Below are 19,229 nucleotides of genomic sequence, written 5' to 3' on the forward strand. Positions count from 1 at the left end.
AACAAAAGAGAGTGACTCCAGCTCTAAGTCTGAATCAAACAGTTGGTAGAAAATACACCAAGATATGAATAGATGAATGCCTCTCACTGCTGGCTAGCAGACATCCTCTGTCCATCTTTGTAACCATCCAACAAAGTCAATTTTCTCTTTATGTATCCACAAGCTGATTATCAACAGAGTGTCTTTAAAGCTAAAGTGCCTTTTAACTGTACAGTGACAAGTGCGCTCTTAACAAGACTAGATAGTAATCCACTCCCCTGGGCCACTGGGATCTTGGCTGTGTACCATCCCACAAATTCGAGGTAGTAGCCATTATTCCAGCACCTTAACAGATGGCCTGTAATTTCCAAGATTTAGCAGTGTCCATCTCCTTCACTTTTGCCAATACCACGAGGAACAGTAATCCCAAGATATACGGAAGTGGTGTAGATCCAAAAGTGGAAACATCAAAAGCTGCCTTCTGCTGTCTTCACCATACCACAATGTATTCCCATGGCTAGAGGTTGTTTGTAGAATCCAAGACGATGAATGCATAACTTTTAAAAAGCCTACTAGAAATTTTTGGAATCAATCCAATTCTATACATAAACTATGCACACCAGAAAAACCCTGAAAAAACTAGCCATGAAGCTTCTCCAAGACTCTGTAGGTTCTACATTCTGAAGATACTCCATACTGGGTTTTGAGGCTTGCAGTAACGAAATAGCTCCATTTGATAATAAGGATACATCCGAGTAAAGCCTTAACGTTATCCAAGAATGAGATTGTTCTAGAAGTTCTAGAAGAATAGCTCCATAATCGAGGATGACCATCGGAAGTCTTCCGTCTTAGGACCAAGTATCCAACCAGCTGCAGGAAATATCCTCTACAGATCCACAAGATACCAGCCACTGGGGCGGGAATCACTTCCGTTTCCAAACCCAAAATAGGAAACGCAGATAAATCCCCAAATTTTAAATCCATCTGGGGGCCCTATACAGGAGTTTGTGTTTCTCACCACATCAAATACAAAATACCTGCCTAGTGAAACCTTGGAACTTACCCATCAAGTCTCCGCTCATAGCGTCCTTCCCGTGCATGAAGCGATGGTGGTGGGCCATACGTGGGCCCACCACCACCTCCTCTGAACCCAGAAACCTCTCTACTACGAGATGCTATGGAAACTGTATCATCCAATCCCCGAGCAGCGCTAGGAATGGTTCCCGGTTCATTATAATCCGTCCGAAGGTCTCTATCTCCCATTTTGTTGACAGAGTTGTGTGCCTTCTGGGCACTCTTGATGTCCACAAAATCCACAAAGGCTGCCACGCCACCTTCTGACCCCCTTTTGGGGAGAATTTTGACACTTTCAACACGTCCATATCTAGGGGAGAAAGAAAGAAAAATAGTATGTATTAAAGGCTCACACAGACAGAACATGTTGTCGAACCACATTTTATTTGGCTGAAATTTCCAGCACTGAGGCTGTGATGCTAAGCATATTTATTCTGCAATCCATATGTGACTCCCCTCTATTTTATCTGTCCTTGTAAACAAAGGTTTCTGTTAGATTTGCTTTTGATTTTATTGTGTATTTAGTGTCTGTCGATGTTAGGGATGATGTCACAACCATTGGCATTGGCTCACACAATAAAAGTTTGACTTGCATATTTATTTTGAATTTATTCCTGTTAAACGCATTGCAGTAACTGTGCTTCACATCATGGCTTTAGTCTGTTAGAAACAAAGTTTCAAACAAACTGCTTTTTTACTCAGCTGCTCCTATCCTTCCCATCGCACTTTATAAGTAAGTAAGTAAGTAAGTAAGTAAGTAAACAAACAAACAAAGCTGTGATACAATATTCAGTTTTGAATACCCCTAAATATATTTTTATAAAATTATGCTTTATACTGAAAGAAAAAGTCTTTTACATAAAGGTTTGCCACAGCTCCAATATGCTTCAGTTCAATCAGCCTTAAAAGTAACCAGATCAAAGGATTTATTGAATGTGTGTATTTCCAACTTGCTCACAGTTTAGTAATAATATTTATTATTTGCAAGGCACTGCTATAAAAATTTTAAAAATAGAACTAATAACCAAGTCCTGCCCATGGGCTTACTATCTAAACAATGCTGTAAATCGCAGGTTTGGAAGAATATTTGGGAATTCCTAGGAAAAACCAGATAAAATATTTCATATCCCTGGATATCAGCACCACAGTTTGCACACACCAGTCAACCAAGGAAGTTTCTGTGTTTTTTGCAACCCCAGTGAGCAGGGAATCTGTTTGACCACTAATATACAAATGTGGGTTTGAAGCCAATACACAAGATAGTCCTATTGAAATCAACAGACATGTCTGCTTTGAGTATGACTAATTTGATACAGCCCCTGGAAATATTTTTAACGTTCCCAAACTGGATAGACAAGATGGAAGTTCTGAAATAATCCAGTTTTAATAAATCCACTGTAAAGACCCTTTAACTGAACTCCCAGCTCCTTTGAACAAAATAAGTTATTCTGTAAGCATTACAGTTCCACAGATGTTCTATAAATGCTCCTTTTTAAAACAGAAAATAAACTAACCTGGAGAAAGATGACAAAACAGTGCTATCTCACTAGAGAAAGTGCAAGAACTACCAAGGTTGTCAAGACAACCTTCGTGTATCTTTAATTACCCTTTAATTATAGCTGAGGAAAAGAACCAATTTTGACACACCTGACTCCATTTTCAAGAGTCTGAATTAGAAGTTTTAGGCCCAAGCAGTGAAAGAACAAGAGTCAAAAACCCAGAAACACAGTTACATAGACTAGCCACATGGCAAAAACAAGATCAGATTGCTTTAACAAAAGGAAAGACACAGGGACCACTGACAACAATATGTCAGCAGCACAATTCCCTCAGCATCATTCTTTCTCCTGGCTCATAGACACCAGCGAAATCCACAGATTCATCCTTGTGTGAGAATTGGCACCACCCAAGAAGTTCCACAGGAAGGGAAACCTGCTGAGTATTGCCAGGAAAGGCCCTACATCTCTGCCACAGGGAACAAGGGGGCCACTAATGCTCTTCAGTAGAAGCAGAAGCCTGCCACAGAATTTGAGGGTTATTACTTGCTTCACTTTCTCCAATGCTAGAGCACGTTCTGTTCAGATGACTCTAAGTGTTTTCAAAAACAACTGATGGGGTGATGTAGGACTCCCAGCCTTGAAATCTCTGCTAGCTACACGAAGCTCATTCTAAATCAGCACAGCCAATCAAAGGGAGGGGGGGAGGACCACAGCTCCGTAGCAGAACACATGCTTTGCATGTAGCAAGTCCCAGGCTCAATGCCTGGAGATTTCAGGAGCAGATGACGGGAAAGGCCTCTGAATCCAAGAGCCCAAAGGGCCACAGCCAGTTAGAGAGCCTAATACTAGGCAAGATGGAGAAATGGTCTGCGCTGGTTTAAGGCACTTTCCTATAATCAGAGGCACAGGCCAAATTTACAATATGTGTGGGAGGAAGGAAACCTATGCAGTCCAATTTCTCCATCTACAGTTTTAAAAACCAGGCACAGCTGGAGACACTATTGCCAGATTACTACCATAGGGATTGCCCTAATTTTTTCAGCCCTAACACAGATTGCACAATACTTGTTCACCCACACCTAAATCTCAGGGCTGTGTAACTATTTGGCACAGCATGTCTTCTCATGCAACAAGCCGCTGGGATGCGTGTGGCAGCTGCTTTTCAAGGAGGAGAGAGTAAAAGTTACACATCCTCACCAACATACACACAACCCTCAAGACAAAGCAGCTGTGCGAGCAGGAAGGCTTTCAACGCTCTGTGCCCTAGCATCGCCTGCGCCTTTTTAATTGCACATACCTTTTAGTCACCCACCGTGAAGATTAATCTGCCTAGTGATCCAGCCCAGCCCCACCCATTGGCTACTCTCCAAACTGCTCCTGTGGTGGCAGTTCCCGCGGGGAGGGGAGCTGCACTGCTTCATGCTATCTGATCCAGAAGGAAGGGAGGGGAGGGAAAAGATCTGCAATGTTGCATCACGGGATCATTTACTGCAGCAGAACAATGCACGGCAAGGAGAAGAGAGGCTTTCTGAAGGGCTGCCGGAGGACAGGCAATGGAGGAAAGGGAGAGCATTTTTCACAGTGGCATTTGCAAGAGCCACAACAAGGAAGGAGAAACAGCAGAGAAAAGCTTTTGTGAGGGTAACCTTCGTTGGGAAAGAGACACAAAAAGGACAGGAGCCATCATGACCTTCACCATGCTGAAAAGAGCCCTTGTGAAAACGCTTCCTCCATCTCTCTTTACTTACCTCGGCCTTTCCAAGAAGTAAACAGATAAAAAACAGAGCAAGGGGGGAGAGGGGGAATTTGCTGCATGCTGGCTCTAAAGATCCCCATGAAAACAAAGCTCCTCTTGTTGCTCTTTTTTAGCAACCTTCCCCACCTTGCATAATTCATGTTAATCAATAAGTAACTCGCAGCATGTCAGACAAGCTGGTCTCATTGTATGGTTTGCTTTTCAGTGGCTTCTATGAAGCTCTTTCTGCAAGTAGAATCCTCTGGGGGCATGAAGCCCTTTTCTTGGTTCTCTGGAACAAGTTAAGACCTTTCAGTTGATCTGTTCCTTTAAGGAACCTGAAGGCTACAGAAGACAGGACAGCAAAACTGGGACTCAGGGCCCCTTGTCAATTACCCAACCACAAGGCCATGCTAAGCCAGTTTTTCTGGACTTAAACATGATCAGCACATTCACCTTAGACCAGGCTACCACAAAGAAGCCAACAGGGCAGCTGTGCTGCCCCCTCTCATCTTTCTTCCTCCACAATGGATCCTGGGGCAGGTGGTATTTTTCCAGGCTTAATTAAGTAGATTTCTTCATTGTCATCCTTAGGCTACGTGTCACCATGAGACAAGCCTCAGCTGAACTGGGGAAATGGGGAGACCTGAGGAAGCTGTCTGCAATAATCCATCATCACACTCCATAGCAACCTAAGTTAATGATGTGCATGTTAGCATTTTTGTTTGTTAACTATAATTAGTAAAACTGATTACAAAAGATTATGACACTGAGGACATTAAATCTGGGGAGACAGAAGTCTGCAAAGGCCACCAGAAAAAAATAGGACAGCTTAACAAAATATAAACGGAAAGAGCAAGAGCCAATGTGGGGCTGTTTTCCAAAAATAGGCATTTCATGGTAACAGGGATATGGTGACCGGAAGTTTAAAAGTCAATATTCTATCACTGAATCCAACTTAGTACTCATTCCAAAGACTAACACAATATCTAGATTTCACACATGCATTTTGTACAGTCATTATTGGTCAATTTAGTCCTTTTAAAAGCATAGCTGTGAAAGAGAGCTTGTGGTTTGCAAAACTAGGTTCTCCCAAGCTACTGAAAGCAGAACTAAACTGCTGCTGCTTATTTGCTGGCAACAGATTCCAAGGGCTCAAGGCAGAAATTGGCTTAATTAACAACACTGATTAGGAGAAAACCATATTCACAACTGCTGCAATGTGTATTTAACCAAAAAGAAAGTGTGCTAAACGTGGCAGTTGGGGAGGGGGGAGATTCCAGAACCTGCCATTCACATTTTTACAAGTCACTCTTCTTTAGACAAACGCCAGCTTTGCTCAAATCTATCACGGAATTGGAGGAGGGTGCGTAGACACATGTACAGGTACTATAGGCTCTTGCTAAGCACTATAGGTGTGTTCATATTGCTCATCTTTGTTCATGCAAACACAGCCCAACCAAGTGAGGTCAACAGCACTGCTGACAATGTGAATGCATATATTCTATTCAATTAAAATCTCTATCTCCCCCCCCCCCCACATATCCCATGGGCACATAAGCCGGTTAGCAACACACACATTTAAAAAAAACCAATGCCCAAATAAATTATAGGTATTGCAGTACTGGAACACCTACAGATACACTGATTTAATGGCATGCACAGAGCAGGGCAATAATCTTATGCTGCCTGTTACCATTTCCCACTAGTCTGCTTGTATATGTCTATAAAAATAGGTAAGGAAGTTGCAAGCACTTTCCTCTATATTTACTGGAGTCCTAGTAATTATCTATGTTAATTTCAGGCAAGTACGGGCAGCTCCATACCATACATTTAAAGCATATGGCTTTCCCCAAGGAATACCAGGAACTGTAGTTTGTTATGGGTACAAAGAACTGTAGCTCTGTATGGTGAAAACTACATAATTCTTTGAGGAATTCATGTGCTTTAAATGTATGTTGGATCTGTTTTAAATGTTTGGTGTGGATCTGCCCTAGCTCACAAAAGAAAATTCTATATCACATAAAATTTACACCATTAAGATGATAAATCCAGAGGAGTTAGGCATGCTGAAGTTCTTCCAGGCAAAGAATAACAGTACCTACTTCTTCACTATAAGCTCCATCAAAACATCAAACACTTGTTTCATGTTAGTTAGTTGCTAAGCAGTTGTTGTCACAGGCATGTTTAGCAAGCGGCTAGTTTTATCACACTGACCACACTGCGATAAATGCTGAACATATAGCAAAAAAGCATTACTGTAAAGGAAATGACACTTGGTCATCCTCAGAACTGTTCTCCGGGGCAGTGTGCATCCCTCTTTCAAAAACTATGCTTAAGTTCAATGCCCTCAACATCCAGGGCATTTTTGGTTAACCTAAAAGGGAGGTGCTAAAAAAAAAAAAAAAAGGCCATTCCATATAGCTCTCCCCCTCTAGCCAGATTAAACACTGCACATTTTCCCTCAAATCAAGGGATAACTAGCTGGAGGTGGTCTGCCTTTGAAAAAACAAGAAAGCTCAGTTCCAAAGAAGTCTTCGGTGGCATTAAATTGAACTGGTTGCAGCTCTAAGCTGCCAGTGCATTTTGGCTTTCACCACAGACACATAAGGAGCACACAGCAGCTCTTCCTGGCATCCACAGATCTGGGTGGCCAGTGCCAGTTTTCAAGCTGCTGACAGAATTTCAGACTGTGCATCATTCCAGTCTATCCTCGAAAGAATAGCAGATGACAGCTATTTTCAAATGCAGTATACAACCCACCCACCCTCAAGGATCATCAGTGCACCAGTTTGGAATTAAAACACACACACACCACACCTCCCATGAAGCTAAAGAGCACAGGCATTTTTTTTTAAGGGGAGGGGAGACAGTGAAGGTGCAAGTATGCAAGACTGAGATTTTTGATTCGTTTGCCAATGCATCAATTCAGGGTGGGGAAAATATTGGTTGGTTGGTTTATACAGCACATTTATCTTCCGGTGATCTCATGGTTCTCCTCCTCTCTACTTCATTCTCACAGCAAACCTCTGAGGCAGGTCAGGCTAAGAGATGGTGAGTGGCCCATGGTCACTCAGTGAGCTTTATGGCTGGGTGGGGATTCAACCCCAGCTCTCCCAGGTCATAGGTGTGCAGTTCAAGCGCTATAAGACTAAAGGCAAGGCATGAGCCTAGCAATCATTTTGACACAAGACTTCCTGCCACGGAGAACGAGAGTTCGTTTCTGAACATGTCATGGAACCAGTTGGGACTGCATAAGACTTGCACTGGTATAGGGAGAAGCACATGTGGGCACACAGAGTTCTACCTGAGTCTTCAAAGAAGTTGTAAGTTTTAGAAATAAAGGCTGGGCCCCTGAACAATAAGGACTATGTTATGTCCTCCAATTGCTCTTGCAGCAGGCGCAAATAGGTCAGAGTCCTGTGTTTTCCCATTGTAACATGAGGCTAAGGAGACTTACACAAACAGAAAAGAGGTGTTCTGAAAATCAAGAGGGAGGAGCAGGAATCATCAAATGCATCAGCCAAAGACAGCCCAGCTGTCACACAAACCATATCTACCTGAATGTAGCTCACAGTCAGGTTGATGTCACTCAAGTGTCCTAAAGGCCATCTTGGCACAGCCTCATCAGAGATGTCCTGTTCCCAAAGTGAAGAGAATTCCCTAACATGGGGAAAGTTTGCCAAAAGGGAGATCACCCCACCTACTGGTTTTAGAGATTCTCTTTTGCTTTCCTTAAAAAAATGTGTTTCTTCAGACCGATGGCGAAACCAAAGACCGTTACCATTTGTGGGGCTGCACTTGCTCAAGGCTGCTGTCCACAGACCACAATGAAAGTCTCAGGGTACCACAACACATGTCAGAACAGCTTCTGTTGCTTTGGAAAATGTTTCACAAGTGAATCAACTTGCAACCTTATATGGTTGTATCGAACATTAGTCCTACTAAGAACAGACCCATGGAAATTAATGGACATGACCAACTTACTAGGTTTAATTTTCAAATGTTTTGATACTCAGCACTTTTGCTTTTTTAAAAAAGCTTCCCTTTCTACAAAATATAACATAGCTTGCCACCATTAAGGCAACATACTTCCTACATCTGTGGTTTGACAGAAGCAAGGCCCCCATGACCTCTGCACAGTGTTCAAAACTCCCATTGTTCAAGGCGCATTTTGTGACAGGGAATTTCATTAGGGCAAGCAGTTTCTGAGCTCTGGGTGCAGTAGTGTGCCTAAGATTTCAGATTAAAACTGCAGAGTGGAAGGAAAGGAGGACCTTTTTCCTGCCTTCCCACTTCCAGCTACTCTCTGAAGACTGGAGAAGAGCCCCTCTGAAGAATATTAGGGGGCTGGACAGGGGAAGAACTAAACCATGTGAAAAATGAACATAATGTTTTATATCTCAGTTCCTAACACTGCCTCTGCACAGTTCTAACTCGGAGCTAGTACCATGGGAGCAATTATGCAGGAGTCAAATTGCAATAACTTACCCATATAAGTCAAGAGATTGGTGGCAGCATGTCAAGACTAGTCCTGACCCAATACCAGACACTAAGTGCTGTACTTGAAGGGAAAACCAGATTTCCCACAAGCCGAGGCCCTTGGGGATCAGGCAGTGTCCCCCAGAATTAGTGTTGAGGATCAAAGGGGAAGGCGGGAGCCCTGCTCCCTGCATCTGCTGGCACCGAAAGGTCCAGTTCTGGGCCAGACTGACAACAGAGCATACTCTGTGGACTCAAAGTCCACCGAGCCTCATGAGTCAAGGGCATCCTCATGAGCAAGTAATCCCTGAAACTCCTTCACCACCAGTAACTGTGGTTAGGGTGTGGTCTAGGAGGTCTGAGTACACAAAGTCTGCCTCTTGAGCCTCCGAGTTGCAAGTAACTTCCCATATCACTGGTTCCTTGTTTCCAAGCCTCATCTCCCCTCCTTGTTGCGCTGCACTTTGCCTGGACTCCCTGAGGTATTGACCTCGGACTGCTGCCTGGCATTGCCTCTGCATCATGCTTTGCACCTGAACTGATTCCAGGTGTCTGACCCTGGTTTGTTTGGACTGGACTGCACCTTCAACCTTGTTTTCCTTGGCGAGTGTTTCTGTAAGAGGCTTACAGCTCCTGGAACTGGGACCCAAGCTCACTGAAGAACAACACAGTAGGGTGGGGGAAGAGAATGAAATAAATTCCTTGCATCAGATTATAAGGAACATATGATCATGTTAGTTTTCCATACCACTTATATAGCCAAGGCCAGGGGTCAGCAACCCGCGGCTCCGGAGCCGCATGTGGCTCTTTTACACCTTTGCTGCGGCTCCGGGGCGGATACTAGCGAGGGGAGGAGGCGCATTGTGTGCCCCGACACTCCCCACTGTTTTAAATGTCGCAATGGTTTTGTGGCTCCCAGTTTTTTTTTCTTCGGTCCAAGTGGCTCTTTTTGTCTTAAAGGTTGCAGACCCCTGGCCAAGGCAATATACAGCAAAATATAAACCAACAACCATTAATAAAATAGGGTACCCAGCCTTTAATACACTAGAAGGAATGCCTTAATCTCAAGAACAACTCAATTTTACAAGTGTTGTTTTATTAATGTTTATTCTATGCATTTATTATTGCAACTCACCGTGGAGTCTTACGACAAAAGGGTGGAATATTAGCTTTAAAAATAAATTAAAGTAACCTTTCAAGAAGTGCTCTGGGAATGTGTGTATAAGTCAGTGGTATGGATGCAGCCCATGGGGCCTTCCTATCCAGCCCCCGTGTCCCCTTTTCACCCCCACCACAATTAAGCTTGGAAAAAATCTGTCTAGTGGCTCAAACAGAATGTTTTTTCCAAGAGTAGTTGTTGGGGGTTTCTTCTGGGGGGAGGGATGGAGAACTGGGTAATCTTCATGGAGAATGCAGCTAAAAGAAAGGTCAAGCCTCCCAGCTGTAATCTCCAGGAAGATCACATAATTGGGCTCCCATAAAGGCTCAAATGCTTTTTCCAAGCCTAACTGTTAAGCATGGAGAGTGAATGTGTATGTTGCATGTCTGTGCTCAGTATCTCTACCTACTTTTGTCTTTGCCATGCCCACTGTTGGCATTCCCCCCCCCAAAGGTTAACCAAGGAAGTATGCAACCTGAGGGGTTCCTCTCCATGCTAGGCAGGCGTATTATCTCTCATACACACTATCCATCAGGGATCTAAGTAAGAGCGTCTACAAGTACTAGTCATGCTTCCAGTTTCAGGATACAGTTTGATGCACCAAAACATGATGCAACACTAGCTTAACTAGAGGCCACAGTGGGACATACATGCACATATGCCATTAGTAATGACTAACCTACACCACTGCCCTTCAGTATCTCAAGTAAACAGACACACAACCCTTTCTTTATCTATTCATTTGTAAGAATGAAGCCAACAGATCATTAATGCATGTAATTAGCAGTCAACTTAGTTTCGTCAAGTTTAGTCACACTGAGTGAGAGTATGACCACCACTCCCCTCCCTCGCCAAAAGCACAAAAATGTTTGCGGAATAAGAACATTTACTTCTGTAGTTCAAAGACTTCAGGCTTTGCAACAAGGAACCCATGAGCCCATCTTGCAACACAAGTGACCTTTGTCTAAAGCTTTACTGCATACAACCAACCGCAACAGAGATATTATGAACTCAGCATCATATTTCTTGCCCCTGGAAGAATTTCAGCCTTCCTAGAAGTTTTACATCTGGCAGACAAGGAGATAGTTTACAGCTAGAGATTATAATGATTGCCTTCTCTCTCAGCTCATTTAATTACCTCCTTATCAGACATGTCCAGTTTCACAAAAGTCAGCTAAGATTCCTGGAGCTCACTTGGGTTAATTAGAAATTTGTAGAATACAAAAGGCTGAAATCCTAGCACAATTACAAGGAATCAAGTCCCATTTAATGCAGCGGGGCTTGCGTCTGCGTAATCAGTTTTGGGATCAGAATTCAAGGCTGACTTTGGGAAGGTTATGTGCTTCAGTGCGTACCTTTCTCAAATAGCCAAGCCACTTGCAAAACAGGTTGCAGATCACATTGCGGAATGTCAGACATGGTATCACTTTTATGGTATCATGACTATTTAGAAGCAGGCTCTTCTAGAACAAGAAACAAAGCAGCTATGTGGGAAGTTTAAGAAAAATACAGCCCAAGAAGTTTCACCCATTGACACGAACTTTCTAGAGGTTTGGCTGCTTTGTGGCTTTTATGTGTTTTGAAATGTTATTTATAGAACACTGTCATAGAATGCAAAGAACCGCTCCCCAAAGGAAATTTCAAGGCTGCCCCCACTTTATGGGCATGAGGCTTGCTCAAGGCTATCCAAAAATCCATGGCTGAATCAGACGATGTGAGGCTGCCCCTCCTGTTCAAACACTCATTTCATGTCCAGTGGGCTGGCAGGAAGGAAGCATCCGAGGATTTCTCTGGGGAAACGAACCAGCAGCCTCAAGCTGTTTAACAAGCATGTAGATCTGAGGAATCCTACACATCATGAAGTGGCAGACAGCAGAACAGTTCTGTCAGCCATAGCATAGCAGTGATCCCACAGCTACCTAGAACCTGGAGCACTCTGCTCCTCTTCCTCCAAAAGATAACAATGAGGGTGTGGGTAGAATTCAAAACACAATAGCATTAAGGCAGCAAACCAAACTTTGCCAATATCAATTGCAGTTATTCTCATGGGGATCTCTATCCGTCTTCAGAAGGAAAGCCTACTTTCTCTGCTACATCCTTCCCAATGACTCATTCCCTCTCTGCACCAAATCCTCCTTCTGTCAAGTCACTTGCAAAACAGGGTACGCAACACCACGCAGCTGCAAAATTTAAATGAAGGTGGTAGTTTACTTAGGGAGCCATGTACAAGATCCAGATCCAGTCATCTCAATCCGTATAGCCTTGGAAGCGTGTTTAGGCTTTCATTAGTCATGCAGAGGCAGAACAGTGAACAGAGAGACTAGACAGCTAGCATCCAGCTGTACATACTCCTGTCTGTGGGGGATGAAAATGCCAGAAGGCACGCAGCTTGCGCTGCTTATGTGCATTAGTGGAAAGGTAGATAACATGGCGCCCTCCAAATGTTGTGGACTCCCATCAGCCCCCTCGCCCCCACCTCTGCCAGCACGTCATGGATGATGGGAGCTGTGGTCCAACAGCAACTGGAGGGCACCACATTGGTAGAAAGGAAGAGGGAGCAGTATGCGACTTGAAGTCACCAAAAATAAAGAATGTACAGGAAAAGGCCTTAAGGAAAAACAGGTCTTAAAGGATACCAAACTGGTGTTTTTCTCCCAAAATAAGACTCAGGGCCTAAAAAGGGTAAAATGAAATGGGAAACCTCGAATGTCACTTTTCATGCATCTTGTGAACATGAAGCAGCACAAGCTCTTGAGAAGCACTCATTATGTTAGTGACGCCCATCTTTAACAGTCACCATTTTATTAATGGACTAAACACACACATTATCTTATGTACTTAAAACAGAAGTAGTTGAGAGCAAAGGTTCTTATTTTTCTCCTCAAGTTAATCGTGGAGAAACGTGGACATTTGGCATTTGTGCAGAGGAAAAATGTTACTATATTTAGCCTCCTTCTCTTTGCAGGCTGCCATGCTTCTGTTTCAGCAGTGGGAAAGTGCTTCAGTACGTCAATGACTGAAATGATTTGGATGCATTTACACTAGCGAAACACTTTCAGTTGCAACTAATCAACTCCTCAGGCCCTGAACAGAAACCATGAAAGGAAGGGGTACCTTAGCAGTTTCAGATGCCGTTTTAAATACGACGTATAATCTGTATGCACCACCTTAAAGAGACTTAAAAAAAAGAAAAAAATCTGTATTTCCAGAATTACATATCACCTCCACCATACCTATCACATAGCCCCCTTACCAGCAGTCATGTTTTAGACTGTACGTTCTTTGGGGCAATAGACCTGTTTTTTCCTTCTAAAACTCTGTAAAGTGCTGTGTACATAAAGGGCACTGTATGTATAAGAAGAATAAAATAGTATCTTTGACACAAACAAAACCTCAGGGCAGTTTTCAAAAAAAAAAAAAAGGATCACAAGAACTGTCAAAATTACAGGCAAAACATTATTCGGATATTATAGTAACAGCCCCCAAATATACAAAAACACAAATTTACACAAACTAATAAAAATGGTATGTATCCAAATTCATTTTACAGAATTCAGAAGCTTACAAATTTATGACATTTTGCTTGGTCCTAATAAAGGCATTATGGAAAAGGAAGTTTACTTGAGACTTCCAAGCCTCTCTCCTCAATTCCCTTTATAAGGTTTTAGAGTTAGGAGTCCCATTCGAAAACAATTTTTTTCCTCTTTAACGAGTCATTCCTAAATGTACTTTTTTTAGAGTACATTTTTTTTAGAACCCTGGAATGAACAACTTGAATGTGTTTTCTTCTGAAATGAGAATGTATCACCAGTACCAACTAGAATGACTGCATTTCACGCTGGTGTGCTGCTAACCTTTTTTTACCTTTTGCTGCTAACAGAGGCTAGTATTTGGCTATGCCTGCCATTTATGTCCGGCAATACAGCAGGTAGTTTTTTTGCCTCTGCAGCTAAAGGATGATAATTACTGCTTGCTCAGACTCTGCATATTCTTTGTCCTATTTTCAGACTGGGGGGATGGGTGGGAACTTTGCACAGCCCAGCTAAATCCAAAAAGGCTCTTTTCACTCTGAACTAAAAGAGGTCCTCTCCTGTAATTAAACCTTATTCATTCTATAGGCAACCACTATCAGCAGCCTTTCAAATATATATGCAAAACACAGCTATCCTCCAGCACACTGATCTGATCCTCAACTGGCAGGTCAGGACTCACTAGTGGGTCACAGCCTGATCCAAGGTGGGTCATAAAAGGAGCACTACCATCATGCAAATTATGGTAAAAGGATAATAAATGGGTCCCCAGTTGCATGTTTGGGTTAAAAGTGGGTCCTGGGCCTGAAAGGGTTGACAATACCTGCACAAGACAGCCAGGCAGTTATTGTGCAACTGGGCTCTGCCCTTCCCCCACACAAGCCAGGGACATACAAAGGAAGGGCTGCTCTATTGTCAGTGTACAGTACTCACAATGGCCTCCTCCTGCCAACCGAAACTCAATTCAACAGATATCTGATAGTGAAAGGATTCAGTAATCCAAGTAGCTAGAAGCAGATGGAAAACACTTTTGCATATTTGGCCATATCAATTCTGGAATGTGCACCTTAGTATTTACCAGCTCCCACCCACCCCCAATTCCAAATGCAACAGCCAAATAAATCTGATTCTGAAATCTAAGCACATACACACACTAAATTTCAAGACCTATATTTAAACTGATGGCACATTCAGAAAAATGAAAGAGCCACTTAATTCAAATCCTTCCATTTTTCTGAACCATCACTAAGCAACAGCACCATGGCAACTTTGTCCAGCATTAAAAATGCTCTGTGAAAACAGGGTGAAGACGACACTGCAAAGTCAGATTTAATTCTCACTGGAGAAATCCTTTGGCAATCTTGGTGCATAAACCCATCATGTCTTTTTTTAAAATCACCACTCCAAAATCTAGTCTATCACTACCCTGCAACAAGCATTATTTTTAAAAAAACCAGACAGGTCTTGTTGTACATATCATTTTAAGCTCTGGTTATCTGTATTTCCAGTGTAAGGCATAATAAATAATAGGGCAACTGACCATTTCTTAATGGGAAATAAGGCAGCTGCTTCAGTTTTATGTAACAGCTACCAGGATCTGACTGGCTGGATTATGCCCCTCTTATACCTAGATTTTAATTCATTCAGATTAATTTCTTAATCCTTTGTCTGCCATTCTGTGTTTCATGCCACTTGGCACAAGGTTATTCGTACAGATTTGGCCCTTTACAAAACCTGGGAAGACCGTTTGCAAGGAGGGGATGTCCCTCGTGACCACAAATGCTGCAGCAGCAACTGCTCTTTTCTGAGAAATATTTTCCCTCTGCATGTTTTGGAGGAAGCTCCGCAGCTCAGGCAACTGTAACAAGGGAGCTGGAGAAATTCTCTCCTTACGCTGCTCTCCTAGCACTCCCCCACCTCCCTGTGTGCAGCCCGAGATCAGCTCTGTTCTTCCCTACATAAACTGGGCCGCCATTTTAGAAAGGCATTCACACCAGCCAAAGCACTGCACCAGTCACCACTTCAGAAAGGGAGTCCTTTCCCTGAACACTTCCTCCCTCCCAACCTATGGAATATGAACAGGGAAGAAAGCAGGAAAATGTCTCTAGAAACAGGCAGCGCTGCGAAAGAACAAGTCAAGCTACATGCTGCTGGTCACAGCAAATCCTGCAACACACAGTTTGCCTGGATGTGTCTCTTCCTCTCTCAGCCACAGAAACCAACACTAAGAAACAAGCAACGCATAGGGAAACCAAGCAGAAATAAAAGGAACCATTGTTCCCATGCATGTTGCATTTTGCATAGAGGAGCACTGTTAAAACCTTTCCCCTCCCTCACCCCCAACACAAAAACAAATGAAAAATTAATGACTGAAGAAAGAACAAATACCAGTTTATCGGACGTAGCACCACTGGTCTTCCTCCCCACACCCAAAACTGCAATACTGGGGAGGAGGGAGATAAATGATCTGCTTTAAAAGTTGCAAAATGAGTTAACTCTGACAAATTCGGAATATACGTAAAACACTGATGAACAAGCGAAGGCCAAGTAACTAGAGAGCTTCCCTTTAATAAAGCAGGACAGAGTTCTACTCTCCTTTCTCCCCCTGCTTCACCAGCCAAGCTTGTTCCCCATGAGGTAGCGACCAAGTCTATTTTTCCCATGGTGACTCATTAGGTTCACTCCATAATTTTCCTACTCTAAACATTAGCAAGAAAATTACAAGGAAATTTACAAGCCCTTTCAGAGTCTCAAACTGGAAACTATTTTATCTGACCAAAACACTTGTCTAGAATTCTACCTATCAGTTTCCTTCCACAATGCCATTAACAGGCTTCCACTGTAACAGCAGAAGTGAGTTGCGAACATGGTGCTTACTCCTGCAATCATACATCACCTAGGATCCATCCACTACTAAGAAGGCTTACAAATCTCTCTCTCTCTCTCATACACACACACACGCTGGCGCTATTAAGTTAATAATTAAGCCAAATATGATCTGTTGCTAGATGAATAAGAGGCAAGGATATATTATTTTTGTTTGACTGGGCCTAAGGCAGCAAGAAAAATATCAAAAGTAACAATACCAATCTGGTCTTCAGAATTAGCCATGGCAGAAAACTGTTCCATCACAAAGGAAACCAAAGGAAGTTGGGTTCAAGCAGGATTTCAGCTTCTACTCTCTCAAAGTTGTGCTTGAATTACCAGGTCCCAAACATTTCATTCATAAATTGCTTCAAGAGGCAAGCAAGCAAAATCAATCAATCAATAAACAGTTCAGACTGACACTTGTGCACCCCTGAAAACAGCAAGTTTATCCATGTTGTGTTTATGATACACTGAAAAGCAAAAAAAAATCCAAGAAACAAAAACCCTCAGTTCCATCAGTGGATAGTGCTGGCACAAAAATATGGAAAAGAGGAATTAGCAGGCCTCTTCAGGTAAAAGTTGTTTCCATTCCAGGATGCCCTTAGAAAAATCCAATCCACAATGCTGATGGCACTTGGCGGTATCCTTCTTCCTCAGACTCTGGAGTTTCTTTTCTGAAGTTCCTTCCTTTAGAGTGTCAAAGATTCCAAGTGCAGGAGGGGATCCTTAATCCCAGCCCCCCTGAACTTCCTTCTCTCTTGGATCCAAGGTATTCCAATTCTACCGGATCCGTAGGGGCAAGCAAAAGCAGCAGCTGCTATAATACTCAAGACAGGTTTTCCCAGGCACACCTGCCTTCTGTGGCTTGGCCTGTGAAAGGGCTCTCTCATCAGGCACTTAATTCCAGGTCCAATCTTAGGTTTTCCCTTCCACATGGACAACCACGAAACTCCCTTCCCTTCCTAACCCATCCTGATTTATATCCATGCCTCCACAGGCACCCCCTCCCAAACTAGGGGTATTTGATCTCTCTCTCCCCCACACCCCTCCCACCTTCTCTTCTGCTTTCACACAACTCCAAGAGGAAAAGGTTCTCCCCTCAATCCTGGAAGTGGCACTTTATGTGTTGTGGGGTGAGAGTAGTCACCTTCCTCGTTCTTCTCTTGACATCTTGAAGATTCCTCATAGTTGCCATGTCCCTGGGGATGGTACTCCTTCCCTCATTTTGCTAACCTCTCTCCCTGCATGATGTGAAATGGAAGATTCAACTACCCTACTCTTCCTCCCACCCCACCCCCACTTGTTAGCTTATGCTCTCCTGAAACCAACAACCCTTCATTATCTGGAGGAGTCACTGTTCCCTGCCTTCACCTCCCAACGCGCTCTCAGAAGCAACTGCCCTTGTTATAACTTAGGTCTTGCCTCAGTTTCCTATTCCCCCCCCCCACTTCCTTAAGTCCGGAATTCCCTTCTTCCACTTTTATCTAGGGGCTGAGCTCATAGTCTAGACTCTTCCCCTCACTCAGCCTCTTGCCTTTCAAACGTTAAGGGTTTTTCCTTTCCCACCAGTGTGTCTCTCTTCCCCTATTTATACAGAGAATTCGAGGGTGGGGAGTGTGTTCATCTAATATATATATATATATATATATATATATATATATATATATATAGACTCGTGGTGGTAAACCCATTCACCCCTCCCTCTCTCTCTCCCTCCCTACCTGCCTACCTAGGTAAACCCACCTGGAGCGCTTATCTTCAGCTAGGCAGGATGTAACTAAATGTAATGTAAACCGCCCTGTGGCCTTCGGATGAAGGGCAGTATATAAATGTAACAAATAAATAAAATACACTCTTCCTCTCCCGCGTTGGTTGAAATTATGTGGGGGAGCGGGAAGATCCCTACATGCACCTTTTCCTCTTACGTTGGACTGAAGCGAGGAACCCCTTTCCCCCTCCTTTTGCCTCCCCCACCCGCCTTCTATTTACCCCCTGCTCTCCCCCCACTTCTTCCCCCTGCCCTTTCGGGGATGTCCTTCTGACTCCACCACCAGCCCCTCCCTCCCTTCCTCCTCAACTCACCGCTTGAAGTGCTCGATGATCTTCTCCTCGCGGACGTTCTCCGGCAAGTTGCCCACCCAGAGGTGCCTGGTCTCCCGGACCATGCTGCTGCCAGGCGATGGGGGCTCCTCCGCGGCGGGCGTTGCTCTCGCCGCCGCCCTCCGCTCGGCTCGCCTCAGCACCGCGAGCGGGGGAAGAAGCAGAAGCAGCTGCAGCCTCCTCTTCTTCCCGCCGCCGCCGCCGCTCTTCGCCGCCGCCGCACTCGGCCTGTGCCTGCCGCCGCCGCCGCCGCTCCTCTTTCGCCGCCGCCGCCGCCTCCTCCCTCCGCGGCGCCGGTGGGGGGCACCATCCCACCGGGCCCTCCCGACACCCGCCGCCGCCTCCTGCTGCTGCTGCTTCTCCTCGCGGCTGTCGCTGGTGGTGGGACCGCTGCCGCCGCCGCCGCTCCTCCTCCTCCCTCCGCGGCGCTTCTTCCCAATTTCTCCTCAGTAGCAGTAGCAGCAGCAGCAGCAGCAGCCCCCGCGGCGTCCCCCGCTCGCTCCGTTCACTCGCTTGCTCGCTGTCTCACCCCCCAACCTCCGCGCGCGCGCGCATGCGCCCTCGGCCGCCGGCCGCCACCAACCCGGGTCCTCGCGCTTCAAGGCTCGCTCCTCATTGGGCGGCTGGGCGCGCGGCGAACCAGCGCGTGCGTGTGCGTGTGTAAGGAAGAGAAAAAGGGGCTTGTGTGAGAGAGACAGAGGGAGAAAAGAGGAGGAAGCGCGCGCATGCGCTCTCGGGTATTGTGCGAGGAGGAGGGGGGGCCGAGCGCTGCGAGCTCTCGGAGGCCGGGAAAGGAGTAGGTA

The 19,229-nt window shown here is 44.5% G+C and overlaps 1 protein-coding gene across 4 annotated transcripts in view; it reads right to left on the minus strand.

Moving 5' to 3' along the window:
- SPEN (spen family transcriptional repressor) overlaps positions 1–18,676 on the minus strand; it is a 67,618-nt gene extending 48,942 nt beyond the window's left edge. For 3 of the 4 annotated variants that reach the window (XM_081017230.1, XM_081017228.1, XM_081017227.1), the window contains exons 1-2: positions 18,409–18,676; positions 1,043–1,363 (exon numbers count right to left, since the gene is read on the minus strand). In XM_081017230.1, coding sequence (XP_080873356.1) covers positions 1,043–1,363; positions 18,409–18,491 — 404 coding nt within the window. In that variant the 5' untranslated portion in view covers positions 18,492–18,676. Of the gene's footprint in view, positions 1–1,042; positions 1,364–16,544; positions 16,717–18,408 lie in introns of those variants that run through there. The other variant, XM_081017229.1, reaches the window with a different exon arrangement.
- Between the last annotated feature and the right edge of the window lie 553 nt (positions 18,677–19,229).

The sequence above is a fragment of the Podarcis pityusensis genome (assembly GCF_964106645.2).
Source record: "Podarcis pityusensis genome assembly, chromosome: 8".
Lineage (NCBI taxonomy): Eukaryota > Metazoa > Chordata > Lepidosauria > Squamata > Lacertidae > Podarcis > Podarcis pityusensis.